The following is a 22,351-nucleotide window of genomic DNA, read 5'->3' as shown; positions in this document are numbered from 1 at the left end:
CACCGCTCTGCCGTTAGGGCACCCTCTTCCCTTGCTCCACACCGGCTCTCCCGTCAGCCTCCACGTGCTGTTGTGTGTGCGCTCCCCAGGTTTCTTTAAAAGTGAAGATTTCGTCGGATTTCCTAGGTATTTTTTTTTTCCCCTCCCTTTGCTCTGTCATCGTAGTCAGTGTTGGCCGGAAAGAAGGCCCGGCTCGTTAGGCGCAGGAGAAGGGCCCGGAGCGTTAGACTTGGGAGCGAGCGGTGCACCCCGCGGCGCGTGCCGGTGGAATGCGTGCCCTGGGCGCCCGGTAACGGAAAGGCGCGGAGGTGGGGCGGTCCAGGTTAACGTGAAAGCTGGTTTTGTCCGAAGGTTCTGGCGACGGCACCGGATCGTGCAGAGCGACGCTGGCCTGGCGCGAAGGCAGGAAGCCCTGACCCCCGGGAGCTGGACAAAGGCCGTGGGGCTCTGGAAGCCGTGCCTCCGGCTGCTCCCCGGTTGGGGATGGATGGATGTTTTTGGGAAAAACCCGTGCCACGTGGATTCGTCTTCATTTTCAGTGCCTATTGGGGACCCCGGCTCTGTACCTTCAGGCCTTTGGTTTCCATTTTAACCATCTACATTATCAAAGGATAAAAGGCAGGTCATCATCACGAATAATTGGGGACAAGGGGTAGATTCTTTTCTGCAGGGGAAACTCACGCCTTTAGAGTTTGAATGTGCTTTATCGTAACTTTGGGCTTTAAGAAGTTGTCGCATTTTTCTCTCCTTGACCACGTTTGGAAAATGACTCGTTATTCACTAGTTAAAATCAAATGGATCTGAAATCGTGCCTTTTTAAATTTAGCCCTCGTCCAGTCGTGCCCCCCCTCCCCCCAGGCTTGATTAGAATATACTCATTTCTTGTTGTTTAGTGATAATGGTATTAGGGGGATGAATTTTGGCTAAAAATAGCAGCAAAATAAGTTTATTAATTTCACTGACTTGCCCTTAAATGAGCTCTTAAGGACCCATTTCCTTCTTTTCATAGGTTAGAAGTTCTAACCTATCTCTGTCTAGAAAAGTACTTGTGTTGCACTCAGAAGTAGTAAAATTTTAAGTGCTTTAGAGTATTTGTGTTTTGTTTTTTTGTGTGATGTTCTAAGAATAGAAGTTCTGCAGAATTTACTTAAGGAAATTACATGGCAACTACAGGAAAAGTGCTTATTTTGAGAACTGATCTCTTATAGGTAGTTGGTGGTCTCTTATGTTATTATAGAGAGATAAATGGTACATTACCCTAGTACAGTGGTCGGCAAACCGCGGCTCGCGAGCCACATGCTGCTCTTTGGCCCCTTGAGTGTGGTCTTCCACAAAATACCACGTGCGGGCTCACACATACAGTGCGATTGAAACTTCGTGGCCCATGCGCAGAAGTGGGTTTCGGCCTGGGCCAGTCATTGTCATGATTTAATTTTATGGATATTGTAATGAATTTAATTTTATCAGTAAATAATATCGTTATTAAGTATGATATCAAGTTTTATTCAATGTACCTATAGTTTAACTAAGACTTAAAACTTAGTTTATTAAGTTAATTTTAGGGAACGTTATGGAGTGAAAGAGGATGTAGTATCGAGGATTGAGAAAGATATGTTGAGATGGTTAGGACATATAGAGAGGATGAATGAAAGGAGATAGACGAAACAAGTATACAAGACGAGTGTGGATGGGAGAGTTGGCTCGTGAGCCACATGCGGCTCTTTGGCCCCTTGAGAGTGGCTCTTCCGAAGCCTTAGGAGTACCCTAATTAAGTTAATAACAATGTACCTACCTATATAGTTTAAGTTTAAAAAATTTGGCTCTCAAAAGAAATTTCAATTGTTGTACTGTTGATATTTGGCTCTGTTGACTAATGAGTTTGCCGACCGCTGCCCTAGTATCTCAAGGCAAAAAAGTTTAAGCATTTGTTATATTTAATTGTGACAAATTGAAACAATTTTTCTATAGTCTGCTTAAATTGAATTTAAAAATTTGCACTCATTTTAACTACTTAGTTAAAATAATTGTTTTTAAATTAGGATATATTACTAGAAATCTTTTGAATTTGACATATAATTACTCATTGAAACATCCCTAACGTTTCTTGATTTATTTATGTTCTCAGGATAAATCTTTTAAAAAATAAAATAATAGCCGAAACCAGTTTGGCTCAGTGGATAGAGCGTCGGCCTGCCGACTGAAAGGTCCCAGGTTCGATTCCGGTCAAGGGCATGTACCTGGGTTGCGGGCACATCCCCCGTAGGAGATGTGCAGGAGGCAGCTGATCGATGTTTCTCTCTCATCGATGTTTCTAACTCTCTATCTCTCTCCCTTCCTCTCTGTAAAAAAAAAATCAATAAAATATATTAAAAAACTAAAATAATAAAAATTTGGCAAGGACAAATGATGTGTACTTACACTGCTTTCTAAAATATTTTAAAAGTAAAAAAGGAGCTAACTCAGTTTGCATAAGAAGGAGTCTCAGAACTTGAATGGGGACAACTATTCCAGAAGCCATTTATAGTTTTTGTTAAATTGCTGGTGTGGATGTTGGTATATTGAATAAATTAGGCTGTACTTGATTTTTTTGATACTGTGCAGATTTTTCTTTTAAATACACATTTTTTTTAGAGCAGTTTTTTTTAGGTTCATAGCAATATTGAATAGAAGGTACAGAGATTTCCATATACCTACCATGCAAATGTTTTAATAGTAAATCACAATATTTTAAATACCAGTTTGACATTGATAATTAAGATGTAGACTGTGCCAAATAATTTCTTGATAACTTTTTTAGTTTAGCTAATAGTTTTTTAACCCATGGACCCTTTTCAAGAGAAAATAAACTTTGTAGACCTTAAAGAATATGACTTCAGATCCTACTTTGTGGAAGAGTAGTACTTAACTGTAAGTACCGAATTAAAACAACATTTATTTGCCCATTAAGAACAAATTTATAATTATTAGCAGGTCATAAAAACTTATTTGGAAAGACTACTTTGGGTATCTCAAAGTATTAGATGTGAATTTCCTTAAACACTAAGTTGGGATTTTTCAGTAGTTAATACTGATAGTTCCCAAACATTCCAAATTAATGTATTTTTATTATATTTTTACTTTCCTACATTGTCATTTGTGTTTCTTCATTAGAACTCAGGAGATAGCTTAAGAAGATTATCTGAACATTTTTCTGTTTGGCTTGAGGTGAATTTTATTTTTTTAAAATATATTTTATTGATTTTTTACAGAGAGGAAGGGAGAGGGATAGAGAGTTAGAAACATCAATGAGAGAGAAACATTGATCAGCTGCCTCCTGCACACTCCCCACTGGGGATGTGCCCGAAACCAAGGTACAAGCCCTTGACTGGAATCGAACCCGGGACCCTTTAGTCTGCAGGCTGACGCTCTATCCACTGAGCCAAACCGGTTAGGGGAGTGGTTCTCAACCTTACTAATGCCGCAACCCTTTAATACAGTTCTTCATGTTGTGGTGACCCCCAATTTCATTGTTACAAATTGAACATAATTAAAGCATATGATTAATTACAAAAACAATATGTAATTATATATGTGTTTTCTGATGGTCTTAGGCGACCCCTGTGAAAGGGTTGTTCGACCCCCAAAGGGGTCTCGACCCACAAGTTGAGAACCGCTGGGTTAGGGCTTGAAGTGAATTTTAATAGTAATTCTTTTAGGAGTTTAAGGAGTAGTAGTTGAGTTTAAGATAGGGAGTGGTAGTAGTTGAGATTTTTGATTTTAGGGATATTTTACTATTTGCCTTAATTATATTTGGTTCCATGTTTGGAAGTGTGAGCTGTGTATGTAGAACTTAACATTGTATCCAAATGATAGCCATTGTTTGGATTTTGCTTTAAAAATTAGTGTTTGAATTTAAAATGTTAGTGCTTCATTAATTTATTTTGTCATTTTGAATGGTTGTTTTTTAAATTTGATTTGGTCTTATGTTTTGAAAGGGAGGAGAATTGCAAGAGAGTCAGACATAAGTTAGGTGTTGGGTCTTTTCATGGTTGGAAGAGATTGAAAGTTTTTGGGAATTTTCTGGTGTTTTTAAATTGTCATTTTACTTGTGGAGCAGTTCTCTTTTTCTTTTTTAAGTGAATGTAAAATTTTGTATACAGTGAAATGCACAGACCTTAATGATAGAATTCATTTAGTCTTAATAAATTTATACACCCATGTAACCTACACTCCAATTAAAATATATAACATTTTCATCATGCCTTTCCTTGTACCATCTCAAGTTTAGTTTATAAAAGGCTTTTGTTTTTAAATAACTTGCAGATGTCTATTCTGAATGTGTACCCCCTTTTTGCTAAAGGATGATTCATTTCCTCTTGGAATAAAAAAGGTCATCTTGTAATGTCCGTAGTTGTGGTTCCTTCACTTTTTAAGTAGGTCATTCTGAAGTGACTATCCTAATCTGGCGTTGTTTAAGATCAGTTACAGGGTTCTGGGATTAATTATATTTCATTTTCTTTCCACAGTTAAGTTGCTTTTACAGAATTAACAGGTCTCCAAGAAATAATAAAAAGGTAAGACATTCAGAGCTTAAGGCTTTTTACAGAGGCTTGACAAAAAAGCGTAAAAGTAAAATAATACATCTTAGGTATCCATGCCTTCTGTACTTTATGTCTGGCCAGTGATGCACTAGTGGTAAGCAACTTATGAGCAAAAATTATATACTGACCATAGATGGCTTTGTGAATATGTAAAATTCCTTGTGGTAAAATTCTTTAAACCACAAAGTTCTCTCTTATGTGTCAATAGAAGATATGTTTCTTAGTGAGTTTGAAAATAGTTTGGTCTTGGTGTGAAGCAGCACTTGGCAGACTTACAAGAAGATTTGATATTTTTATTGTTCATACTATATAGGATAGGTGATATGAAAATGTATCTTTGAAGTAGTTGGTTTATTTATATGTTCAGATAGGAGGAAGTTTATTCCTTTTTTAAAAATTGGATGCAGTCAATATTTTTGTGAACTTGTATTTTGTTTTCATTTATGCTGAAGAAGGTAGGAACCAAGTAATTATTAAGCTTAGTGTGGGATAAGGTACTTCAAAAATAAGACTTGCTATTATGTGTACCTTTTTGTCTGCAGGTCATTATTGCTGTGATTTGAGCTCAGCATGGCTGTAGTCATCCGTTTACTGGGGCTTCCTTTTATTGCTGGGCCTGTGGATGTTCGTCACTTTTTCACGGGATTGACTATTCCTGATGGAGGAGTGCATATAATTGGAGGGGAAAAGGGGGAGGCTTTTATTATTTTTGCAACAGATGAAGATGCAAGACGTGCCGTAAGTCGTTCTGGAGGGTTTATCAAGGATTCATCTGTAGAGCTCTTTCTTAGCAGTAAGGCAGAAATGCAGAAGATTCTAGAAATGAAAAGAACTGATCACATAGGAAGAGAGCGGCCAGGATCTGGGGCATCAAGGGTTGGCTGCTTAAGTAATTTTGTTGAGGATGTTAAAGAAGAAGCAAGTAATTCTGGATATGGCTCTCCGATTAATCAAGATGCTGGGTTTCATGCTAATGGTACAGGACATGGTGATTTAAGGCCAAGAAAGACACGGCCATTGAAGGCTGTGAATCCTTACTTGTTTCTACGAGGTTTGCCTTACGTAGTAAATGAAGATGATGTACGTGTCTTTTTTTCTGGTTTGTGTGTGGATGAAGTAATTTTCTTAAAACATGATGATGGCCGAAATAATGGTCATGCCATGGTAAAATTTGCTTCATGTATTGATGCTTCAGGAGGTCTTAAATGTCATAGAAGTTATATGGGTTCCAGATTTATAGAAGTAATGCAAGGCTCAGAACAACAGTGGATTGATTTTGGTGGTAGTTCAGTTAAGGAGGGTGACATTCCTGTGAGAACTGAAGAACATTCTCCACCAAGAGGAATCGATGATAGACATTTTCGAAAACGATCTCATTCAAAATCTCCCAGAAGAACACGTTCTCGTTCCCCTCTCGGGTTTTATGTTCACTTAAAAAACCTGTCCCTAAGTATTAACAAAAGAGATATAAGGAATTTCTTTAGAGATACTGATCTGACTAATGAACAGATTAGGTTTTTATATAAAGATGAAAGAAGAACAAGATATGCCTTTGTGATGTTCAAGACTCTGAAAGACTATAACAGTGCTCTGGGTTTACATAAGACTGTTTTACAATATCGTCCAGTTCTTGTTGATCCAATTTCTAGAAAACAAATGTTGAAGTTCATTGAATGTTATGAAAAGAAAAGACCAGCATCAATAGAGAAAGAGAAGCTTGGACGTGTTTCACAAAAATACTCTCAAGAAGGCTACTCTGGCCAGAAACTGTGCATATATATAAGAAATTTTCCATTTGATGTTACAAAAGCTGAAGTGCAAAAGTTCTTTGCAGACTTCTCTCTTGCTGAGGATGACATTTACTTGCTTTATGATGACAAAGGAGTTGGTCTGGGAGAAGCATTGGTGAAATTCAAATCAGAAGAACAGGCCATGAAAGCTGAACGTCTAAATCGTCGAAGATTCTTGGGGACAGAGGTATTGTTAAGACTCATATCTGAAGCACAAATGCAGGAGTTTGGTGTAAATTTTTCCAGTAAGAGAAGGCAAGACCATTCACAGTCATGTGATAGAGAAGACCCTGCCCATTCCTTTGACTCAAATGACCCACCAGGATACACAAGGGGCCATTCTGTAAACTTTAGGCATCAGGACAGTTTCAAGCATGCCCAGGGGGATTTCCAGCGGCCCGAGCGGTGCCCTCCAGAAGACCTCAGGCGCTCCCCAGAGGACCTCAGGCACCGGCGAGAGGGACATTTCCGGAGGCCTCCCGAGGAGGACTTGAGACGGCACTGGGAGGATTTCAGGTACCATCGGGAAGAGGGCTTAAGTCACCCCAGGGAGGAGGACTGGAGGCGGCCACCAGAGGACGATTTCAGGCCTCCTAGGAGGGACTTGAGACGATCCCCCGAGGACTGGAGGTGGCCCTCGGAGGAAGACCGGAGGCGACCTCCCCAGGGCGAGTTCAGGCGGCCACTGGAGAAGGATTGGAGGGGCCCCCCGGAGGAGGATTGGAGACGACCCCCCGAGGCTGACTTCAGGCGGCTTCCCCAGGGGGAGTGGAGGCGCCGACCCAAGGAGGACCTCAGGCGGCCCCCGGACGAGGATTTCAGGCGGCTCAGGGAGGAAGACTTCAGGCAGCCTTCGGATCAGGACTTCAGGCGGACTCCCGAGGAGGATTTCCGGGGTTCTCCTGAGGAGGACTTGCGGCGGCGGCGGCCCCAGGAGCACTTCCGGAGGCCGCCCCAGGAGCACTTCCGACGGCAGGAGCCTTTCCGGAGGCCGCCCCCGGAGCACTTCAGGCACCCCCTGGAGGAGGATTTCAGGCGCCCCCGGGATGAAGACTTCCGGCGCCTTCCGGATGAAGACCTTAGGCACCCTCGTGAGGAGCACTTCCGGAGCCCCCAGGAGGAAGATTTCAGACGCCCTGCTGATGAGGACTTCAGGCGGCTCCCGGAGGAAGATCGCGGGGAGGCTCCGGAGGAGGACTCGAGACTTCTGGACCATTTCGGGCCGCCCGGGGAGGAGTTCCGGAGCCCACCCGATGATTTTAGAAGTCATCGTCCTTTTGTGAATTTTGGTCGCCCAGAAGGTGGCAAATTTGATTTTGGAAAGCGTAACGTGGGAAGTTTTCCTGAGGGGAGATTTATGCCTGATCCAAAGTTAAATTGTAGTTCAGGTAGAATAACACCTATTAAAATAATGAATCTTCCATTTAAAGCTAATGTTAATGAAATTCTAGACTTTTTCCATGGTTATAGAATTATACCTGATTCAGTTAGGATACAGTATACTGAGCAAGGATTACCTACAGGGGAAGCCATTGTTGCTATGATAAACTATAACGAAGCCATGGCTGCTATTAAAGATTTAAATGACAGGCCAGTTGGCCCGCGCAAGGTTCGGTTAATTTTGCTCTAGAGAGCACTTTCGAAGTCGGAGTTACCTCTTCCCAGTATTGATACAGTAAAATGCTTTCATGTTTTTTTAAAAAGTGTTTATTTTAATTATCTAATGAAACCATTTAAAATTGACCTGTGACTAGAACAAATGTAAGTAGTAGAATGTAAGTCTAGTTTTCTTTTGCTTGCAAATTGTCGTTTTTTTCTAATTAAAATTATATGGTTTTCTTTTGTTTTTTTGGTTGTTGTTGATTGACAGTAGGGAAGAGGACTAATTCCCTGAGTGCATTAGTTTTTTTGTTGATATCCTGGGTAAACCTCAAGACCTGTATGAAGTAGAGCTGTATTTGAATAAGATACATTTTATATTCACTTTTGTTTGCATTCTGTAGTCTGCATCTTTTACTAAAAAATGTATAAGGAAATGGTCAGTAACTGGTTGTTCAGGTTTAACATTTTCATGGGGACTGCCTGCAGAATTAATGCCCTCTTTCTTGTCTGAGATATTACTGTTAAGCTTCCCATTATCAATACTTCAAAGTGAACATACTGTGAACTTGAAATTTAGTTATGTAAAAAAGTTAGGAGATTCTTAGTTTCTATGTTCATAACTTGAAAAGTTTTATAAAAATAAAAAAATTAAAACTGGAGAGACCAACTAATTAACTTGTATTTGTATAAAAGGTAAAAAGAATTACAGCTTCTTTTGTGAAGTTTTTCAGCAGCTACATTAAATATTTATATTAGTGCAGAGTGTTATGTATAGTTCTATGGTTTCTTCAACATCTCATCAAACAAACTGATAATTTAACTCAAAATACTTAAAAGACAAAGTAATTGTAGATTCAAGGAGACTTTCAGGCTTATGCTGGGAACAACTGATAAATGGATATAGTTTGTGTTTCTAGGAAGAATTTTCTGATGATCCATATAACTTCTATTTAGGTTCTCATTTCTTAAAATTCAAAACTTTGTATCAAAAGACTTACTAAATATAATGAGACTTGTGAGATTGAATTTTGACTTTGATACTCAACATTTAGTGTAGACATTTTTGCAAATACTGGATTTGATTTTTCTATACCCATAATAATAATGGCTAAAAAATACTGGGCACCTACTGTGTGCTAGGAAATATAAGTGCTTTACATGCACGATCTCGGTATGATAAGAACCATGAGTATTATTTACCCCTGCTTCACAAATGAGATAATGAAGTTTGGAGAGGTTAAATAACACTTTAAATCATAGCTAGTAAATCATGGAGTCAGTTACAACAGACTCACTGCTGACTTCAGTTCATGTTCTTAACACTTTTGCCTGCTAACTTTGTTAAATGGTACTTTAAATTTTAGTAAGACGGTGCTAAAAATATTTTCAAGCATGAGCCCTATTTTCTTACTTCCATTGTTTTAAAAATAGCGTTAAAAATAAAATTAGTATTCTCAAACATTATTAATAAACAAAGTAACTTTAAAAGTTTTTATATATCGAGGGTTTCTTTTGTATACTAACATTACATATTGGCTTATTTAAAATTGTTCATTTTACCAAACTAAATTTGATTGTGGGCTTTTATAGTTACATAAAAGGAAGTTAATTTTTTCAATTCTGTGATCCAGAGATTATCCACATTGAGCAAATAAGTATAAAATTTGAGTTTATATACTGTAGTTATCATTTAGTAATAGGGTATTGCAGAAGTAGAATATATTTAGTCAGTTAGTACTCTAAGTATTTTGGATTCATCTTCAGTGATTTAAAGTCAAAGGAAGCCAACTTTGTTTTTTGTTTTTTTTTAAAATAATGAATATCCTGCTTGCTGCTAGAATGAGTAAACTGGTAAATTTGTTTTTAAAAAAAAGCACATCAGTATGACTCCTTAAATTAGTAAGCTTTTAAGTAGCTAGGAAAATGATAAACTAATACCCAAACCAAGCACAATGAACAAAATAGATATTTTTAAGTGCTAAAAGATTATATAGATGGTTCATTTGACCAGCATTCTTAAGGAATGTATGGGAGACAAAAACATACCAAATACATATTACAAGCTAAAATGAAGCTTAAAAAGTGAAATATCACAATGTGGAACTGCTGAAAGTAGGCTGGGGTGGTGTGATAGTGGTAGCTGAAGCCAACAATAGTAAACATAAGCTTTAAAAAAAATCCTTACCGGAGGGTATGTTTAATTTTACGGGAGAGAGAGAGAGAGAAACATCAGTGTGAGAGAGATCAGTTGCCTCCCATAAGTGTCCCTACCCAGGATCGAACCCATAACCATTTTGTTGTTCAGGATGCTCCAAACAACTGAGTCACCTGGCGAGATGTAAACATAAGCTTTGTATTTAGATTATAAATGTAAGATTAATGAATTGATATGAATAATTTTATTCCATAATCTATCAGTTTAATATATTTAAAATTTTTTTAAAGTTTATTATACAAAGCTGTCTTCTATTGGTTGGGAGCCATTTTTTCCCATCTTTTCCCAGCTCTGCCTCCAGTGATGTTAATGATTGAAATTAGCCATGGAGTTTTACAACACAGAAATTGGCAAATGAAACAAATCGGGGTGCTTTCTATTCTAGAGAGCCAGCTTACCAGCAAACCACCAAATTTCAAACACATAAAAGGAAATAATATGCTAAATCCTCATATCCCCATCATCCAGCTTCAGTAATTATCTCATAGCCAGTTTTTTTTACTTTCTCTTAATGTGAAAAATATCAGTCATATATAGGAAGTAACCAATCCCATAACCAGTAGTTGGGTAATCTTTTTAGGAGTCTACTTTTATCAATTACTGGGAACATGGTTAAGACCAATGGTTCTTAGTCCATATATCATCTATTAAGGAGTGACTCTGTCACCTCCATATTTGTATTAAATGTTAGCTATCATTTATTGAGCTGCATTAGGTAATATATATGTATGATCTGTAATTATATATGAGTTAACTATATCATTTAATCCCAATAACCTAAGAACCTAAAACCTGTTTTGGAGATAAGAAGTAGGCTATGTAACTGGTTGAGGTGGTTGTTTCTTTTTTACAAGAAGGCTAAAAGAGGTTTTAACATTTTTAAAGGTGGTTACATTTTAAATGGTTGATTTTTGTCTCTCGGCCCACGAATATAAAAAAATATTTACCATCTAGCCTTTAAAGAAAAAGTTTGCCAATCTCTATTTGGTCTAAAAGAAACTTAATTTTACATTGATGAAAGGTATTATCATCTATAGTATCCTTTTGTCCTCAGAATATTTCTTTGAGGTAAGCAAAGCATACATTTTATATCAGAATCATTTGCAAATTGCTTTATATATCAGACACTGTTGACTTTACAGAAAGGGCAACCGATGCTCAAGGGAAAGTAAGTGACTTGCTATTGTAAGCAGCAAGATAAATACTATAACCCTGTTTTTTTCCTCAAGTGCAACACCAAGATTAAATACTGGGAGATAAAAATGCAATAATATCCTCAATTTCTTAATATCAATTTAGGATTTTAAAATGTGTTGAATATTTTAAAGTTCTGAAGTAACTTTACCACATAGGACTATTCTCAGGAAGCAGTGCTTTGTTAAGAACAGAACCATGAATAACAGTCAAAAAAGCTTTCTAGAAAGTCTTTATTTTTCTGTAGTTTTCCCAAATGACTATAAATTTCATAGTTTTTATATGCCGGACTGGGACTCATGAAATAAAGTACAATGTCCTATCCAAAGAAACAAAAGCAGCAGCATACTGAAAGGCTCTGATTAAACTTTTAATTTTTCAGGAATAAGTGAAATTTTAAAACAATTTTATTAGATGGTAATTTGGTAGCATTTTTCATAGAATGTTTAATGATTTATGGTTTTCCATGATGCTTTCATAGCAACATTTCACCAAATTACAGGTTCCTAGAAGTTGTAGTACCACAACTTTAGTATGATAGTTTTGCTTTAAAACCAGAATCAGGCTGAATGTGGCTTTCTTTATAAAGCTGAAATATATACTGTATGTATAGTTGTAAAACACTGATACCCTAGACTTCCATTACTTTTAATCAAGAGTGACTATACTCTTGTTGAAAAGTAAATTTATGTATTAAATGAAGGAATTTCAGGTTTTAGTAAAAGTGAAAAAAAGATGTCTTTTTTATTAAGGCTTAATGGAATGGAATTTGTGTCTTAACCTAAGAGAAGCCAGTGGAATTGTTAAATATTTTTCTTTTTTGTCACCTATTTACTATTGCAACCTCAACTAGGTATATATAGTGCATTAATATGAAATACTTTTAAAATACATAGTCTTAAAAAAAAAAAAAGGGAACCTATACAAAATGATCACATACCACTAGACAGGATGTTGAAATGACTGGTGTGTAATGTTTTTTTTAAAGCCTCCATTTTTTGTCAACATAAATTTATTTTACATTACTAGAAGAATTTCATTTTGAAGTTTGATTGTATCAAGCCAGTATAAAGTTTTACAATTTAGTAATTCTGGATTCCAAGGCATTTAAGATAAAAATGGAAATGTGAAGTTTAAGAAAATTAATTTTCTTCTTCTGTTACATCTAAGTCTTCATCCTCTTCCTCATCATCGTCTGCTTGTTGATCCTTTCTTAGTCGACAAGTGGGTACCTGTTAAAAAGCACATTTTAAAGAATTCTAACTTAAAAATATTTTTACATGCTTGGTATCTTAAATGTGCCCTTACAAAGAATGGTACATAGGACAAGTATTTCAGAAAAATGTAAGTAATAATTTTTAGTAATGAAAATTCCCTATGAATTACTGTATTTTAAGGTAAAGAACAGTCAAAAGATTTTTTTGCTTGTTATTTTTTGAATAAAAATGTGAACTTAATCATTCCAGTAGGATACCAGTACTTCAATAACATAAAATACTTTCAGAAAAAAGTATAGTTTCAGTATATTATGAATGTCAAAATAAGTTTAGGTTAAACAATTCTTGGGTTTCAAAACAGGTATTTGAATGAGAATGATCAAAGGGATAGCAAAAACAAGGGTATTTCAACAAGGCAACTGAAATATTAAACTTTAAAAATAGTGTGATTTAAATGGAATGAGTTGATAAACAGAATTCATCACTTAGCATCAAGTCCTTAGTATTATCACTTGGGTCATCTTGTTTCAAACCTTTCTGAGAGTGATTATACCTCCTCGGGGACATTCGGCAATGTCTGGTGACACTGTTAACTGTCAGAACTGGGTGTGTGTGTGTTACTAGTCTCTTGTTAGTAATGACTAGTGATGCTGCTCAACATCTTTACAAGCACAGGCCACTACTACCCCCTCCACCACCAAGTTGTCTGGCCCCAAGTCTGTATAGTGTTAAGGTTGAGAAACCCTGGGATATCTAAAGTGCTACACAGATGTTAGCTAACTTGGGTAGCATCATTAACTGTACGTCAAACAAAACTTTATATGTACTGTAATACTAAATTTATTTAGTTTGTTTATAGCACTTAATGCTGGAATCATAAAAATGTAAGTTGTTTAAGGGGAGAGATGCATGAATATAAAGTAGTAAGCAAATGCTTAGAGGAGAGTCAGATGAAAACAAAAGTACTGGGTTGAATTTACCTAAAAGTTGTATTGTGAAAATATTTTGCTCAATTTTAAATTCTGAAGGCAGATATGAAAACACAGCTCTCTCAATTAGGAATTGGCAAGCTATGGCCCAGTTTGCCTGTTCTTTAAAAAATAAAGTTTTATTACAGCACAGCCATTTTTATTTTTTCAAATTATTTTAAAAAATATTTTTATTGATTTCAGAGAGGAAGGGAGAGAGAGAAACATCAATGATGTGCCCTTGACTGGAATTGAACCTGGAACCCTTCAGTCTGCAGGCTGATGCTCTACCCACTGAGCAAAACTGGTCAGGACCATTTTGATTATTAAAAAAAATATATATTTTATTGATTTTTTACAGAGAGGAAGGGAGAGGGATAGATAGTTAGAAACATTGACGAGAGAGAAACATCGATCAGCTGCCTCCTGCACACTCCCCACTGGGGATGCGCCCGCAACCAAGGTTCATGCCCTTGACCGGAATCGAACCTGGGACCCTTTAGTCCGCAGGCCGACGCTCTATCCACTGAGCCAAACCAGTCAGTTAGGGCTTGATTTTTAAAAATGTATTGTTTATGGCTGCTCTTAGTTGGGATAGAGGAACATAGACCATGTAGCCCACAAAATCTATTATTTTTCTCTGTGGTCCTTTAGAGAAAAAGGTGGTTGACCTCTTCATGTTCTATATACCAGGTAATTTAGACTTTCTGGATATGGAAGAAATGGGAAAATTGGCTCTTTAAAGACCTGTGCTGGATCTATGATAATGTTCAGGAAAAGCCCTTTTTAGGTATAATTACTAATGGTGACAGTGGGGCTTAAACCTTAAGCAGCTTGACTTCAGAATTTGCTCTTCTTACTATACCAGAGAACAAATTTAGATTAGCATTCTCCTGTCCTTTCCACCTTTGCTCTGAAGTGTTCTGCTTTAGAGAATATTATGTGTTATAATATACACAATAATATAGGAAATAACAGAGCTGCACTTAGTGCAATCTGACATCATTTTACCTAAGAGACAAGAAAGGGTAGTTATAGGAGGTCATATGACTTAAGGGAAGTATTTTTAGTACTGAACATTTCCAAAGGCAGCGGCTCAAATTCTTTTTAAATTATGGTTTCTAGCTCACCTGTCCTGTTCCAGATACACACTTAGTTGACAGTGATCTCTGAAGTGGTGACTTTGAATTTGCTCTTACAATATCTAAACGAGATGAATAATCTGGTGGATACAGAGTATTTCGGAAAACCTGTTGCAATGAAAGGAGATATTAAACAATGGAAATCTAGAAAGCCATGTTAAATTCTTCTTACATGTTATTTTTTAAAAGCACCCACCCCAATTCCCTGGTACAAAATTTCTATTACTTATTGTACATTTAAAACGAAAATACCAAAAATATTTTAAGTTGTAAAGATGAGGGCTAAAAAAATCTATTTGAACCATATGTGATGATGAGCCCTGAAACATTCGAGTGATTTTCCTGGGAAAATGTGCAAGTTCCTACCCTCAAAGAATATGCAATCCAGTAGGAAGGCTGCAAGTCTCCCCTTTCTCTCTGTTCTGCTGGTCCTCAACTCAACTCTTATCAATTTAACTTCACTGTAGTACAGCACATCAGAGTAAACTGGAACCATTATAATTTATGGATTCCAGTCTCACTAGGATCTGGATTGCCATTACTTTCAGTCCTTTTTCCTTAACTTCAAATTAATTTTCCTTAACTTCCATAATTTCCTTAACTTCTGTGGTTCCAAATCTTACCACTTCCTTAAGCCTCCTTACCGGTATCTTTTCTCTTCCCCCATTTCTCTAACATGCAGACTGATGGGTAAGGTTATCAGATGTGTATTTCAACTTCCCTCCCTTTTTCCTTAACTTCACCCCATCTTTTTTTTAAAGTAAATATTCTGATTCTTTCAAAGGTACATTTTTCCTTTGTCCAAAATTTCAAACCAAACCAACAAAAAGCTTTATTTCTCCACAGATTCCCTCCCCAGCAAACAAGTTCAAGATCAATCTTCTCCCCTCTCCTGCTTTTAGTCACTTCAAGATATAACTACTCCTTAAGAAACTTCTCAAATATTCTACTTCTCCATTCTTTTGTCAATAAACTACAATTAAGCTTTCACCTTCCGCTGAAATTGCTCTTGCCAACAAAATCACTAGTTATCTTTTTGTCCTTTTCACTGACCCTGTACTGAAACTTAACCTTCCATGCATGCCATTGCTACACTCTTCATGTGCCAGCTACCCTATTCCTTCACATCTCACACTATAAATATTTTTAAACAGTTTCCCTTAGGCTATTTTTCCTTTTTTTTGAAATATACTTTTATTGACTTCAGAGAGGAAGGGAGAGGGAGAGAGAGAAACATCAACAATGAGAGAGAATCATTGCTTGGCTGCCTCCTGCACGCCCCCAACTGAGGATTGAGCCTGCAACCCAGGCATGTGCCCTTGACTGGAATCGAACCCAGGACCCTTCAGTCTGCAGGCTGACGCTCTATCCACTGAGCCAATCTAGTCAGGGCGACTTTTCCTTTTTTGACACCTTTCTCTGAAAGATCTTATTTGCAGTGTTTAATGGCTCCCCTTCCACCATTCTCTATGGACTCTCTTCTGACAGTTGTATCTGTACACCCAATGCCTTCTGTTCTCCTAGCCCAGCACTGTTGACTAGAACTTCCTGCAATGATGGAAATGCTTACTGTTTCAGAATGTCCAAAAAGGCTGCATGTGGCTCTGAGCCTTTAATTTTAATTTAAGCTTAAATAGCCACACATGCCTAATCTACTGGACAGTATATCTCTAGATTTATCTTTATAATGCAAGACAGTACCACAAATTTAGTAGACTGAGCTAGAAGCTTGGCATCATTCTCCCTAAATTTGTCACCTGAGCTATTTCTGTTTTAATTTTTAACTATACATTTTTCTTTATGGTTTACTTAGAATTATCTTATTAAAGACCAAAATATGATTCTTATATAAAAAAATTTTGTGGCTCCTGACTACCCAGAGTCAGAATGTCTTAGGTGACATCCAAGGCTTCAGATCACCCAAACCTACTCATCACTCTTCACTCTATATACCTGCATGCAGAACATGCTGTACTCTGACTCTGCAATGCTGGTTTCTCATCCTGGAATTCCAGAAAACTTACTCATCTTTCAAAAGCCAAGTCAAATTCCATCTCTGCTTTCCCCTATTCTCTAGCCAGTAGCTCCCACTGTTCATATACTCAGTACAGCTTTCATCACACCGTTTTGTAATTATGTATGTCTCCACAACTAGTTTTAAGTTCCTCTAAAGCAGGGGTGGGGACCGTCTGGTCCACGGGCTATATAAGGCCCTTGAGATCATTTGGTCTGGTCCTGCCAAGGCATTAGGGGTGAGTTAATGAAATGCCTGACCAAATATAGCAGGCTAGTTTTTAAGTTGATAATTTTAAATGGCCTGTGAATGATGTTATCAATATCCAAATGGCCCTTGGCAGAAAAAAGGGTTCCCACCCCTGAAGGAGCCCTGTTTTATCTGCGAATTTTCCTAGCGGAAGACAGCGACCTGGTAAATTAATGATAACAGAAACTTAATTCTGAACTTTTTGGGGAAAAGGAGAACCCAACTAGAGGATATCTATGCATTTCTTTAACCAGAAATAAAGAACACAGAAGGAATCAAGGAATGTGTTTTAGGGAAATTCAGGCATGCTAATTAGGTTATTTAGCAGGTTACCAAGGACCCAATTGTATTTTGGTGCCAGACATGGAACACTGGCATCCCGGTGTGATATAAAACTGGATGACTTATCAACCAATATTTGGAAGGGATATATTTTTGTTAGAACATTATTTTTTAAACTTTTCTAGCAAAATCAAGTAAAATGTAGGAAGTAGAAGACAATATACATCCCTGGGATAACATTTTAAGCCAGTTAAATATTAATCTTACTGCAAAACAACAGATTTACTGGCAATAATGCATTTTCCAATATGGTCCAAGAACCCTTCTTGGAGTGAGTCTCAAGATCTGAATATGCTCTGAAGTGACTGCACAGAGAAAATGGGCCTGTCAGTACTTTTCATGTGAAGTACAAATAAGGTAAGATGGTTTGATATAGCTAGATGCCTAAAAATTAGGTGCTGCCAGAATAAGTCGTGGTGGTTCTCATAAAGCATGGACTACCTAAGAAGATCAAGTAATTTCTCTGTTCCTCTCTGCATATTTTCTCTACTTGTTTCCAAGAAACCTTGCATTTAAAGGATACTTCCTCTTCTCAGTATCTGTTTGATATAATTTTACTTCCCCTGGTCCTATAACTTTCCCAGGCTACTGTCCCCTCTTCTCCACAATTTCTGTATGGCATAATAGTAATAGTTGATATCTATAATTCATCATGCCTCAGAACCTTTGTATATCCTCCCTGTGCCTAGAAGTTGTTGCCAGTCATTCTACTCATCCTCAAGCTTCTAATTAAATCATTCTTTCGATGCTTCAGACTGTTTAGAATCCTCCATCACATTTCACTCACAGCACATTGTATATTTTCTCTATGAAACTGACCACATTATAAAATTTAGTTACACAGTATATTTTTTTTATTGTCTGAACTCCATGGTAGATTTTTAAGTTTCTAGTCAGACCATTTCCAACTTACAAGGCTAAATCCTCAGCACTTAGAATGGTGCCTGGCTTATAATAGGTGCTCAGTAAACAGTTGTTGAATAAGCATTTTATGAGGTAAGTGCCATAAGAATCTGTTTTAGAGATGAGGATGCTGAATTGTGGAAAAATTAACTTGCTTAACATTTTCCCATTAGAAAGTGGGAAAGTGGTATTAAAAAATGCACCTACCATGATGCATCTACCACACAGCCCTGAGAACTTTAGTTTTTTTATGATTCTCTTCCTCCCACAAGCTACCTATCTAGTTGATTAAAAATAGTGGTAAGAGAAGTTGTAAAGGAAGTGGTGGGACAAAAATGTATCTTAGGACCTCTGGAATGAGGAAAATCCTGGGGTCCAAAGGTCTTTAAAGAACTTTAGTGCCAGTTAAATGGCATGTCAAGGGTATTGGAAAAAGGAGAATGAAAATATTTGTAAAGGGGGATCCAGTCTTACAGGAAGAGTGGGGGATCAATTCTGAACCTTCTACTCAATGCAGCATTTTAATATCACTTTCCCACTTTCTAATGGTTCATGTCACTCAGGAAGAACCATGCTTCTGGCAGTATAATGTAGAGAGGATAAGAAGTGTCTATTATGAGGGTGCTGGATTTGGATCCGAGCTATGGGAACCTCTGGGAAGTTTCTTAACCTCACTGTGCCTTGGTTTTCTCATCCATAGAAAGGACAAAGTTTATCAAAGTTGATGTCAAGGATTAAAATAAAGTGCATAGATCAGTAGATGGTCCAAAGTAAACACTTGCTATTTTATTCCACAAATTACAGGTAAAAGCTTGATAACCTAGTTTTAAAAACATAGGACATGAAAAGAAGTGAAAATTAAGAAACAGCTTTAGTATTTGGAAGAAATGGACACTTAGGAAGCCATCTATTGACAAACAGTAAATATAAATATGGTCATGTATGAATAACAAAACAGATTTTGCATTGGAAAACTACACGAACTAAACCCCATGTACATTTTTTCATATACTCTGGCTTTACTCTATTAAATTTCCTGGACCAGTGGAGTAGTATAAGCCTGTAAAAGTTTAAGTTAGTAAAAAAGAAATTGGGGGAATCTTCAAAATTGTCAGATGGCAGACACTCCCAAATTTCACCACTTAATACAGAATTCTAGTTATATCTTGAGAATGCATGGCCTTTTTCACTTCTACTGTAGATATAATATGTACAAAGTATGTCTCAAATATTTTATCTATTTTAGCAAAAATACTTTTGTGCCTCCCCTCCCACTCCCCTTGTAAGGTAAGAGGGTAGGACATACATAAATTCTTCAGATATGCTTATTGTAGCCAAGCTTTGATATTTAATTGCTCTAACGTTAGTTGGCCAATCAGATTTATTTGCGTTTAACTATTGGTACAAAGCAAGCTATATTTATTATATATATATACCTATGTTTATTTCATGGCTTACTGATGAAGTCCTAGAAAACTGGTTAGCATCCTGATTCTGCTATTTACTAGCTAAGTGGCCATAGACAAGTTATTTAAAGCCTCTGAAACTTGTTTCTGTAGCTCTAAAATGAGAATAACAGCACCTACCTCACAAGATTAAGGAGTGAATGAGAAAATGCACATAAAGCTTTGGGTACTGTGCATGGTGTAAACACTCAGATGTTAGTTCAAATGAATGCTTTTAGTACACTTAAATGACTTATATTACCATTATATTAAAATGATGCATTTTTTCATGTAATGGCTTTATTTAGATTATATTTTACTGGTATTAATAAGTTGTCTCTTAGAACTTTACTGTGGTTAATTTGAAAAGTTAAAAATAGAGAAAAAATCATACGAGTTCAGCTATTTGGAACTGCTATGTATTCAGTACAATAACAAAATAAACACATTAACCATTGTAGAATTCTGATTTAGGATGTTTTTACCCAAATAAACTAATGCTCTCTTTTAAAAATGTCGATACTAATAGAAGTACTAAACTTAATAGACAAAATCCTACCTCTAAATCTTCTTCTTCGTCAATCTTTTGTATATTTTGGTAGGCAGCAGTGTAGACCTCCAAAGCTTTTCCATGAAACAGCATTTCAATAGTGATAAATTCTGAAAATATAGTCTAAAAAACACAAAGATTTGAATTTAAACAATCATAAGAATTGCATTGTGAATGTTCTGAAGTTATTCCTTTCTATATAGTCTTGCCATTTTATGGAATACAGAGGTATCTTTTTTTTACTACAGGGCAAAGAAAAATAGTTACAAGACCTTTTGCAGCAAAACCTTCAAATTATGCAAAATATTTCCAACCTTACCATTTACTTACCTTTTATTTTTTTAGATAGTTCTACTTATGCCTTGTAATTGACATTTGTAATAAAAAATATTCTGAGTTAAATGTATGCCATTATGTACTGTTGCCACATGCCTATAAGTATTAGGTAAAGCAGCTCAGTTCTGAAGCTGGTATTTTAGCAACTACAACTGATGTTTACACAATAGAATGTTTTCTGGACAGGAATTATATCCCACCATATTTTTTTATTATATGTTATTTACATTCTCTAACAACAAAGGAATTATGTGGTAATAATGATATTTCTACTACTGATAATAGCATTATACATTTGCATAAAGCTTTTTAGCTTAGAAATATATCACTTGCCCAGTGTTGCTCAATTGGAATGTTGAGGTTTGAATCTGAGTCTTCAGAAGTTATAAAGTTCTTGCTCATTGTACTATGTTGTTCTTGCTGGAAACAATATTTCCTTTACAAATAAACTGTGCAGGTAATCTTTATGAACATGTTGACAACTTATGACAAAGAATATTATAAGCAAAGAGAATGAAGATGTACATGTTGACCTAAACAGAGGTGAGATAATCCATAGGCAGAGAAAACTACAAACATTGTTAAGTTAAGGAAGACTCACATAATTGGAAAACATCTCATGTTCATGGATTAAAATGGTAGTATTCCCCCAACTGATCTACAGATTTGATGCAATCCCTATCAGATCCCAGCTGACTTCCTATAGAAACTGACAAAATGATTCTAAAATTCATACTGAATTGCAACAGGTCCAGAGTAGGCAAAACTATCTTTAAAAATACCAAAGCGGGCCCTAACTGGTTTGGCTCAGTGGATAGAGTGTTGGCCTATGGACTGAAGGGTCCCAGGTTTGATTCCAGTCAAGGGCATGTACCTTGGTTGTGGGCACATCCCCAGTAGGGGGTGTGCAGGAGGCAGCTGATGTTTCTCATTGATGTTTCTAACTCTATCCCTCTCCCTTCCTCTCTGTAAAAAATCAATAAAATATATTTAAAAAAATACCAAAGAGGAAGAACTCACACACCCTGATTTTAAAACTTAATACAAAGTAATGCTAATTAATCAAGATAGTATGGTATTGGCATAAGGATAGACCTATAGATCAAAGAAAGAGAACAAGAGTCCAGAAACAAAACCGTATCAACTGATTTAAATATTTAAAAGATCAACAAGGGTGCCAAAACTATTCACTGGAGGAAGAATCGTCTCTTCAACAAATGGTATCGGAACAACTGAACAGTTACATACAAGAAAATGAAGTTTTAACCCTTAGCTCATGCCATATACAAAAATTTACTCAAATGGATCAAAGATATGAAATAATAAAAACTAAAAACGGTTAGGAAAACGGATAAATCTTCATGATCTCAGATCTGGCAATGGATTCTTAGGTACGACACTAACAGCATGAGCAACAAAAGAAAAACATACATTGGACTGTCAAATGTATGTAAAACAAAAACGCTCCGAGAAGTCTGTTCTGAGAACTTTTACTGGTAGAATTCTGTTTAGAGATACTACTCAACTCACATTAAGTTAAAGCAGTAGCATATAAATCCTATTGCAATGAAACAGACTGATTAAAAATAAGTTATGCTTCAAGGAACACGATTAAGATAGTGAAAAGGCACAGAATGGGAGAAAATAATGCAAATCATACATCTGAAACATCTGATAAGGGACCTGTATCAGATTATACAAAGTACTCTTATAACTCAATACTAGAGGCCTGGAGCACAAAATTCGTTCATGGGTACGATCCCTAGGACTAGCCTGCGATCAGGGCCATCTTCCCTGGCAGCCA

The 22,351-nt window shown here is 36.6% G+C and overlaps 2 protein-coding genes across 3 annotated transcripts in view; one reads left to right on the top strand and one right to left on the bottom strand.

The window, feature by feature from the left end:
* The first annotated feature begins 6 nt into the window (after positions 1–6).
* Positions 7–8,732, top strand: RBM12B (RNA binding motif protein 12B). Of its 2 annotated transcripts, XM_014550245.1 has the most exons (4): positions 341–351; positions 3,432–3,438; positions 4,506–4,553; positions 5,123–8,732. In XM_014550245.1, exon 4 carries the CDS (start codon positions 5,151–5,153, stop codon positions 7,998–8,000), a length of 2,850 nt encoding a protein of 949 aa, XP_014405731.1. In that variant the 5' UTR covers positions 341–351; positions 3,432–3,438; positions 4,506–4,553; positions 5,123–5,150; the 3' UTR covers positions 8,001–8,732. The 2 variants fall into 2 exon arrangements, with proteins under 2 accessions (XP_005879289.1, XP_014405731.1); XM_005879227.2 differs by lacking the exons at positions 341–351; positions 3,432–3,438 and adding an exon at positions 7–126.
* A 2,863-nt stretch (positions 8,733–11,595) lies between these two features.
* FAM92A1 (family with sequence similarity 92, member A1) overlaps positions 11,596–22,351 on the bottom strand; it is a gene marked incomplete at its 5' end in the record, with an annotated part of 22,677 nt that continues 11,921 nt past the window's right edge. Inside the window, 3 exons of the mRNA XM_014550246.1 lie at positions 11,596–12,613; positions 14,697–14,816; positions 20,221–20,334. Coding sequence (XP_014405732.1) covers positions 12,524–12,613; positions 14,697–14,816; positions 20,221–20,334 — 324 coding nt within the window. The remainder of the gene's footprint in view (positions 12,614–14,696; positions 14,817–20,220; positions 20,335–22,351) is intronic.

The sequence above is a fragment of the Myotis brandtii genome, unplaced genomic scaffold, assembly GCF_000412655.1.
Source record: "Myotis brandtii unplaced genomic scaffold, ASM41265v1 scaffold59, whole genome shotgun sequence".
In the NCBI taxonomy this organism is placed as follows: Eukaryota; Metazoa; Chordata; class Mammalia; order Chiroptera; family Vespertilionidae; genus Myotis; species Myotis brandtii.
This window is presented reverse-complemented; position numbering and strand designations above follow the sequence as displayed.

Excerpts from the sequence above, each read along its gene's own strand:
- RBM12B (XM_005879227.2), top strand. The coding sequence starts at position 5,151 with ATGGCTGTAGTCATCCGTTTACTGGGGCTTCCTTTTATTGCTGGGCCT.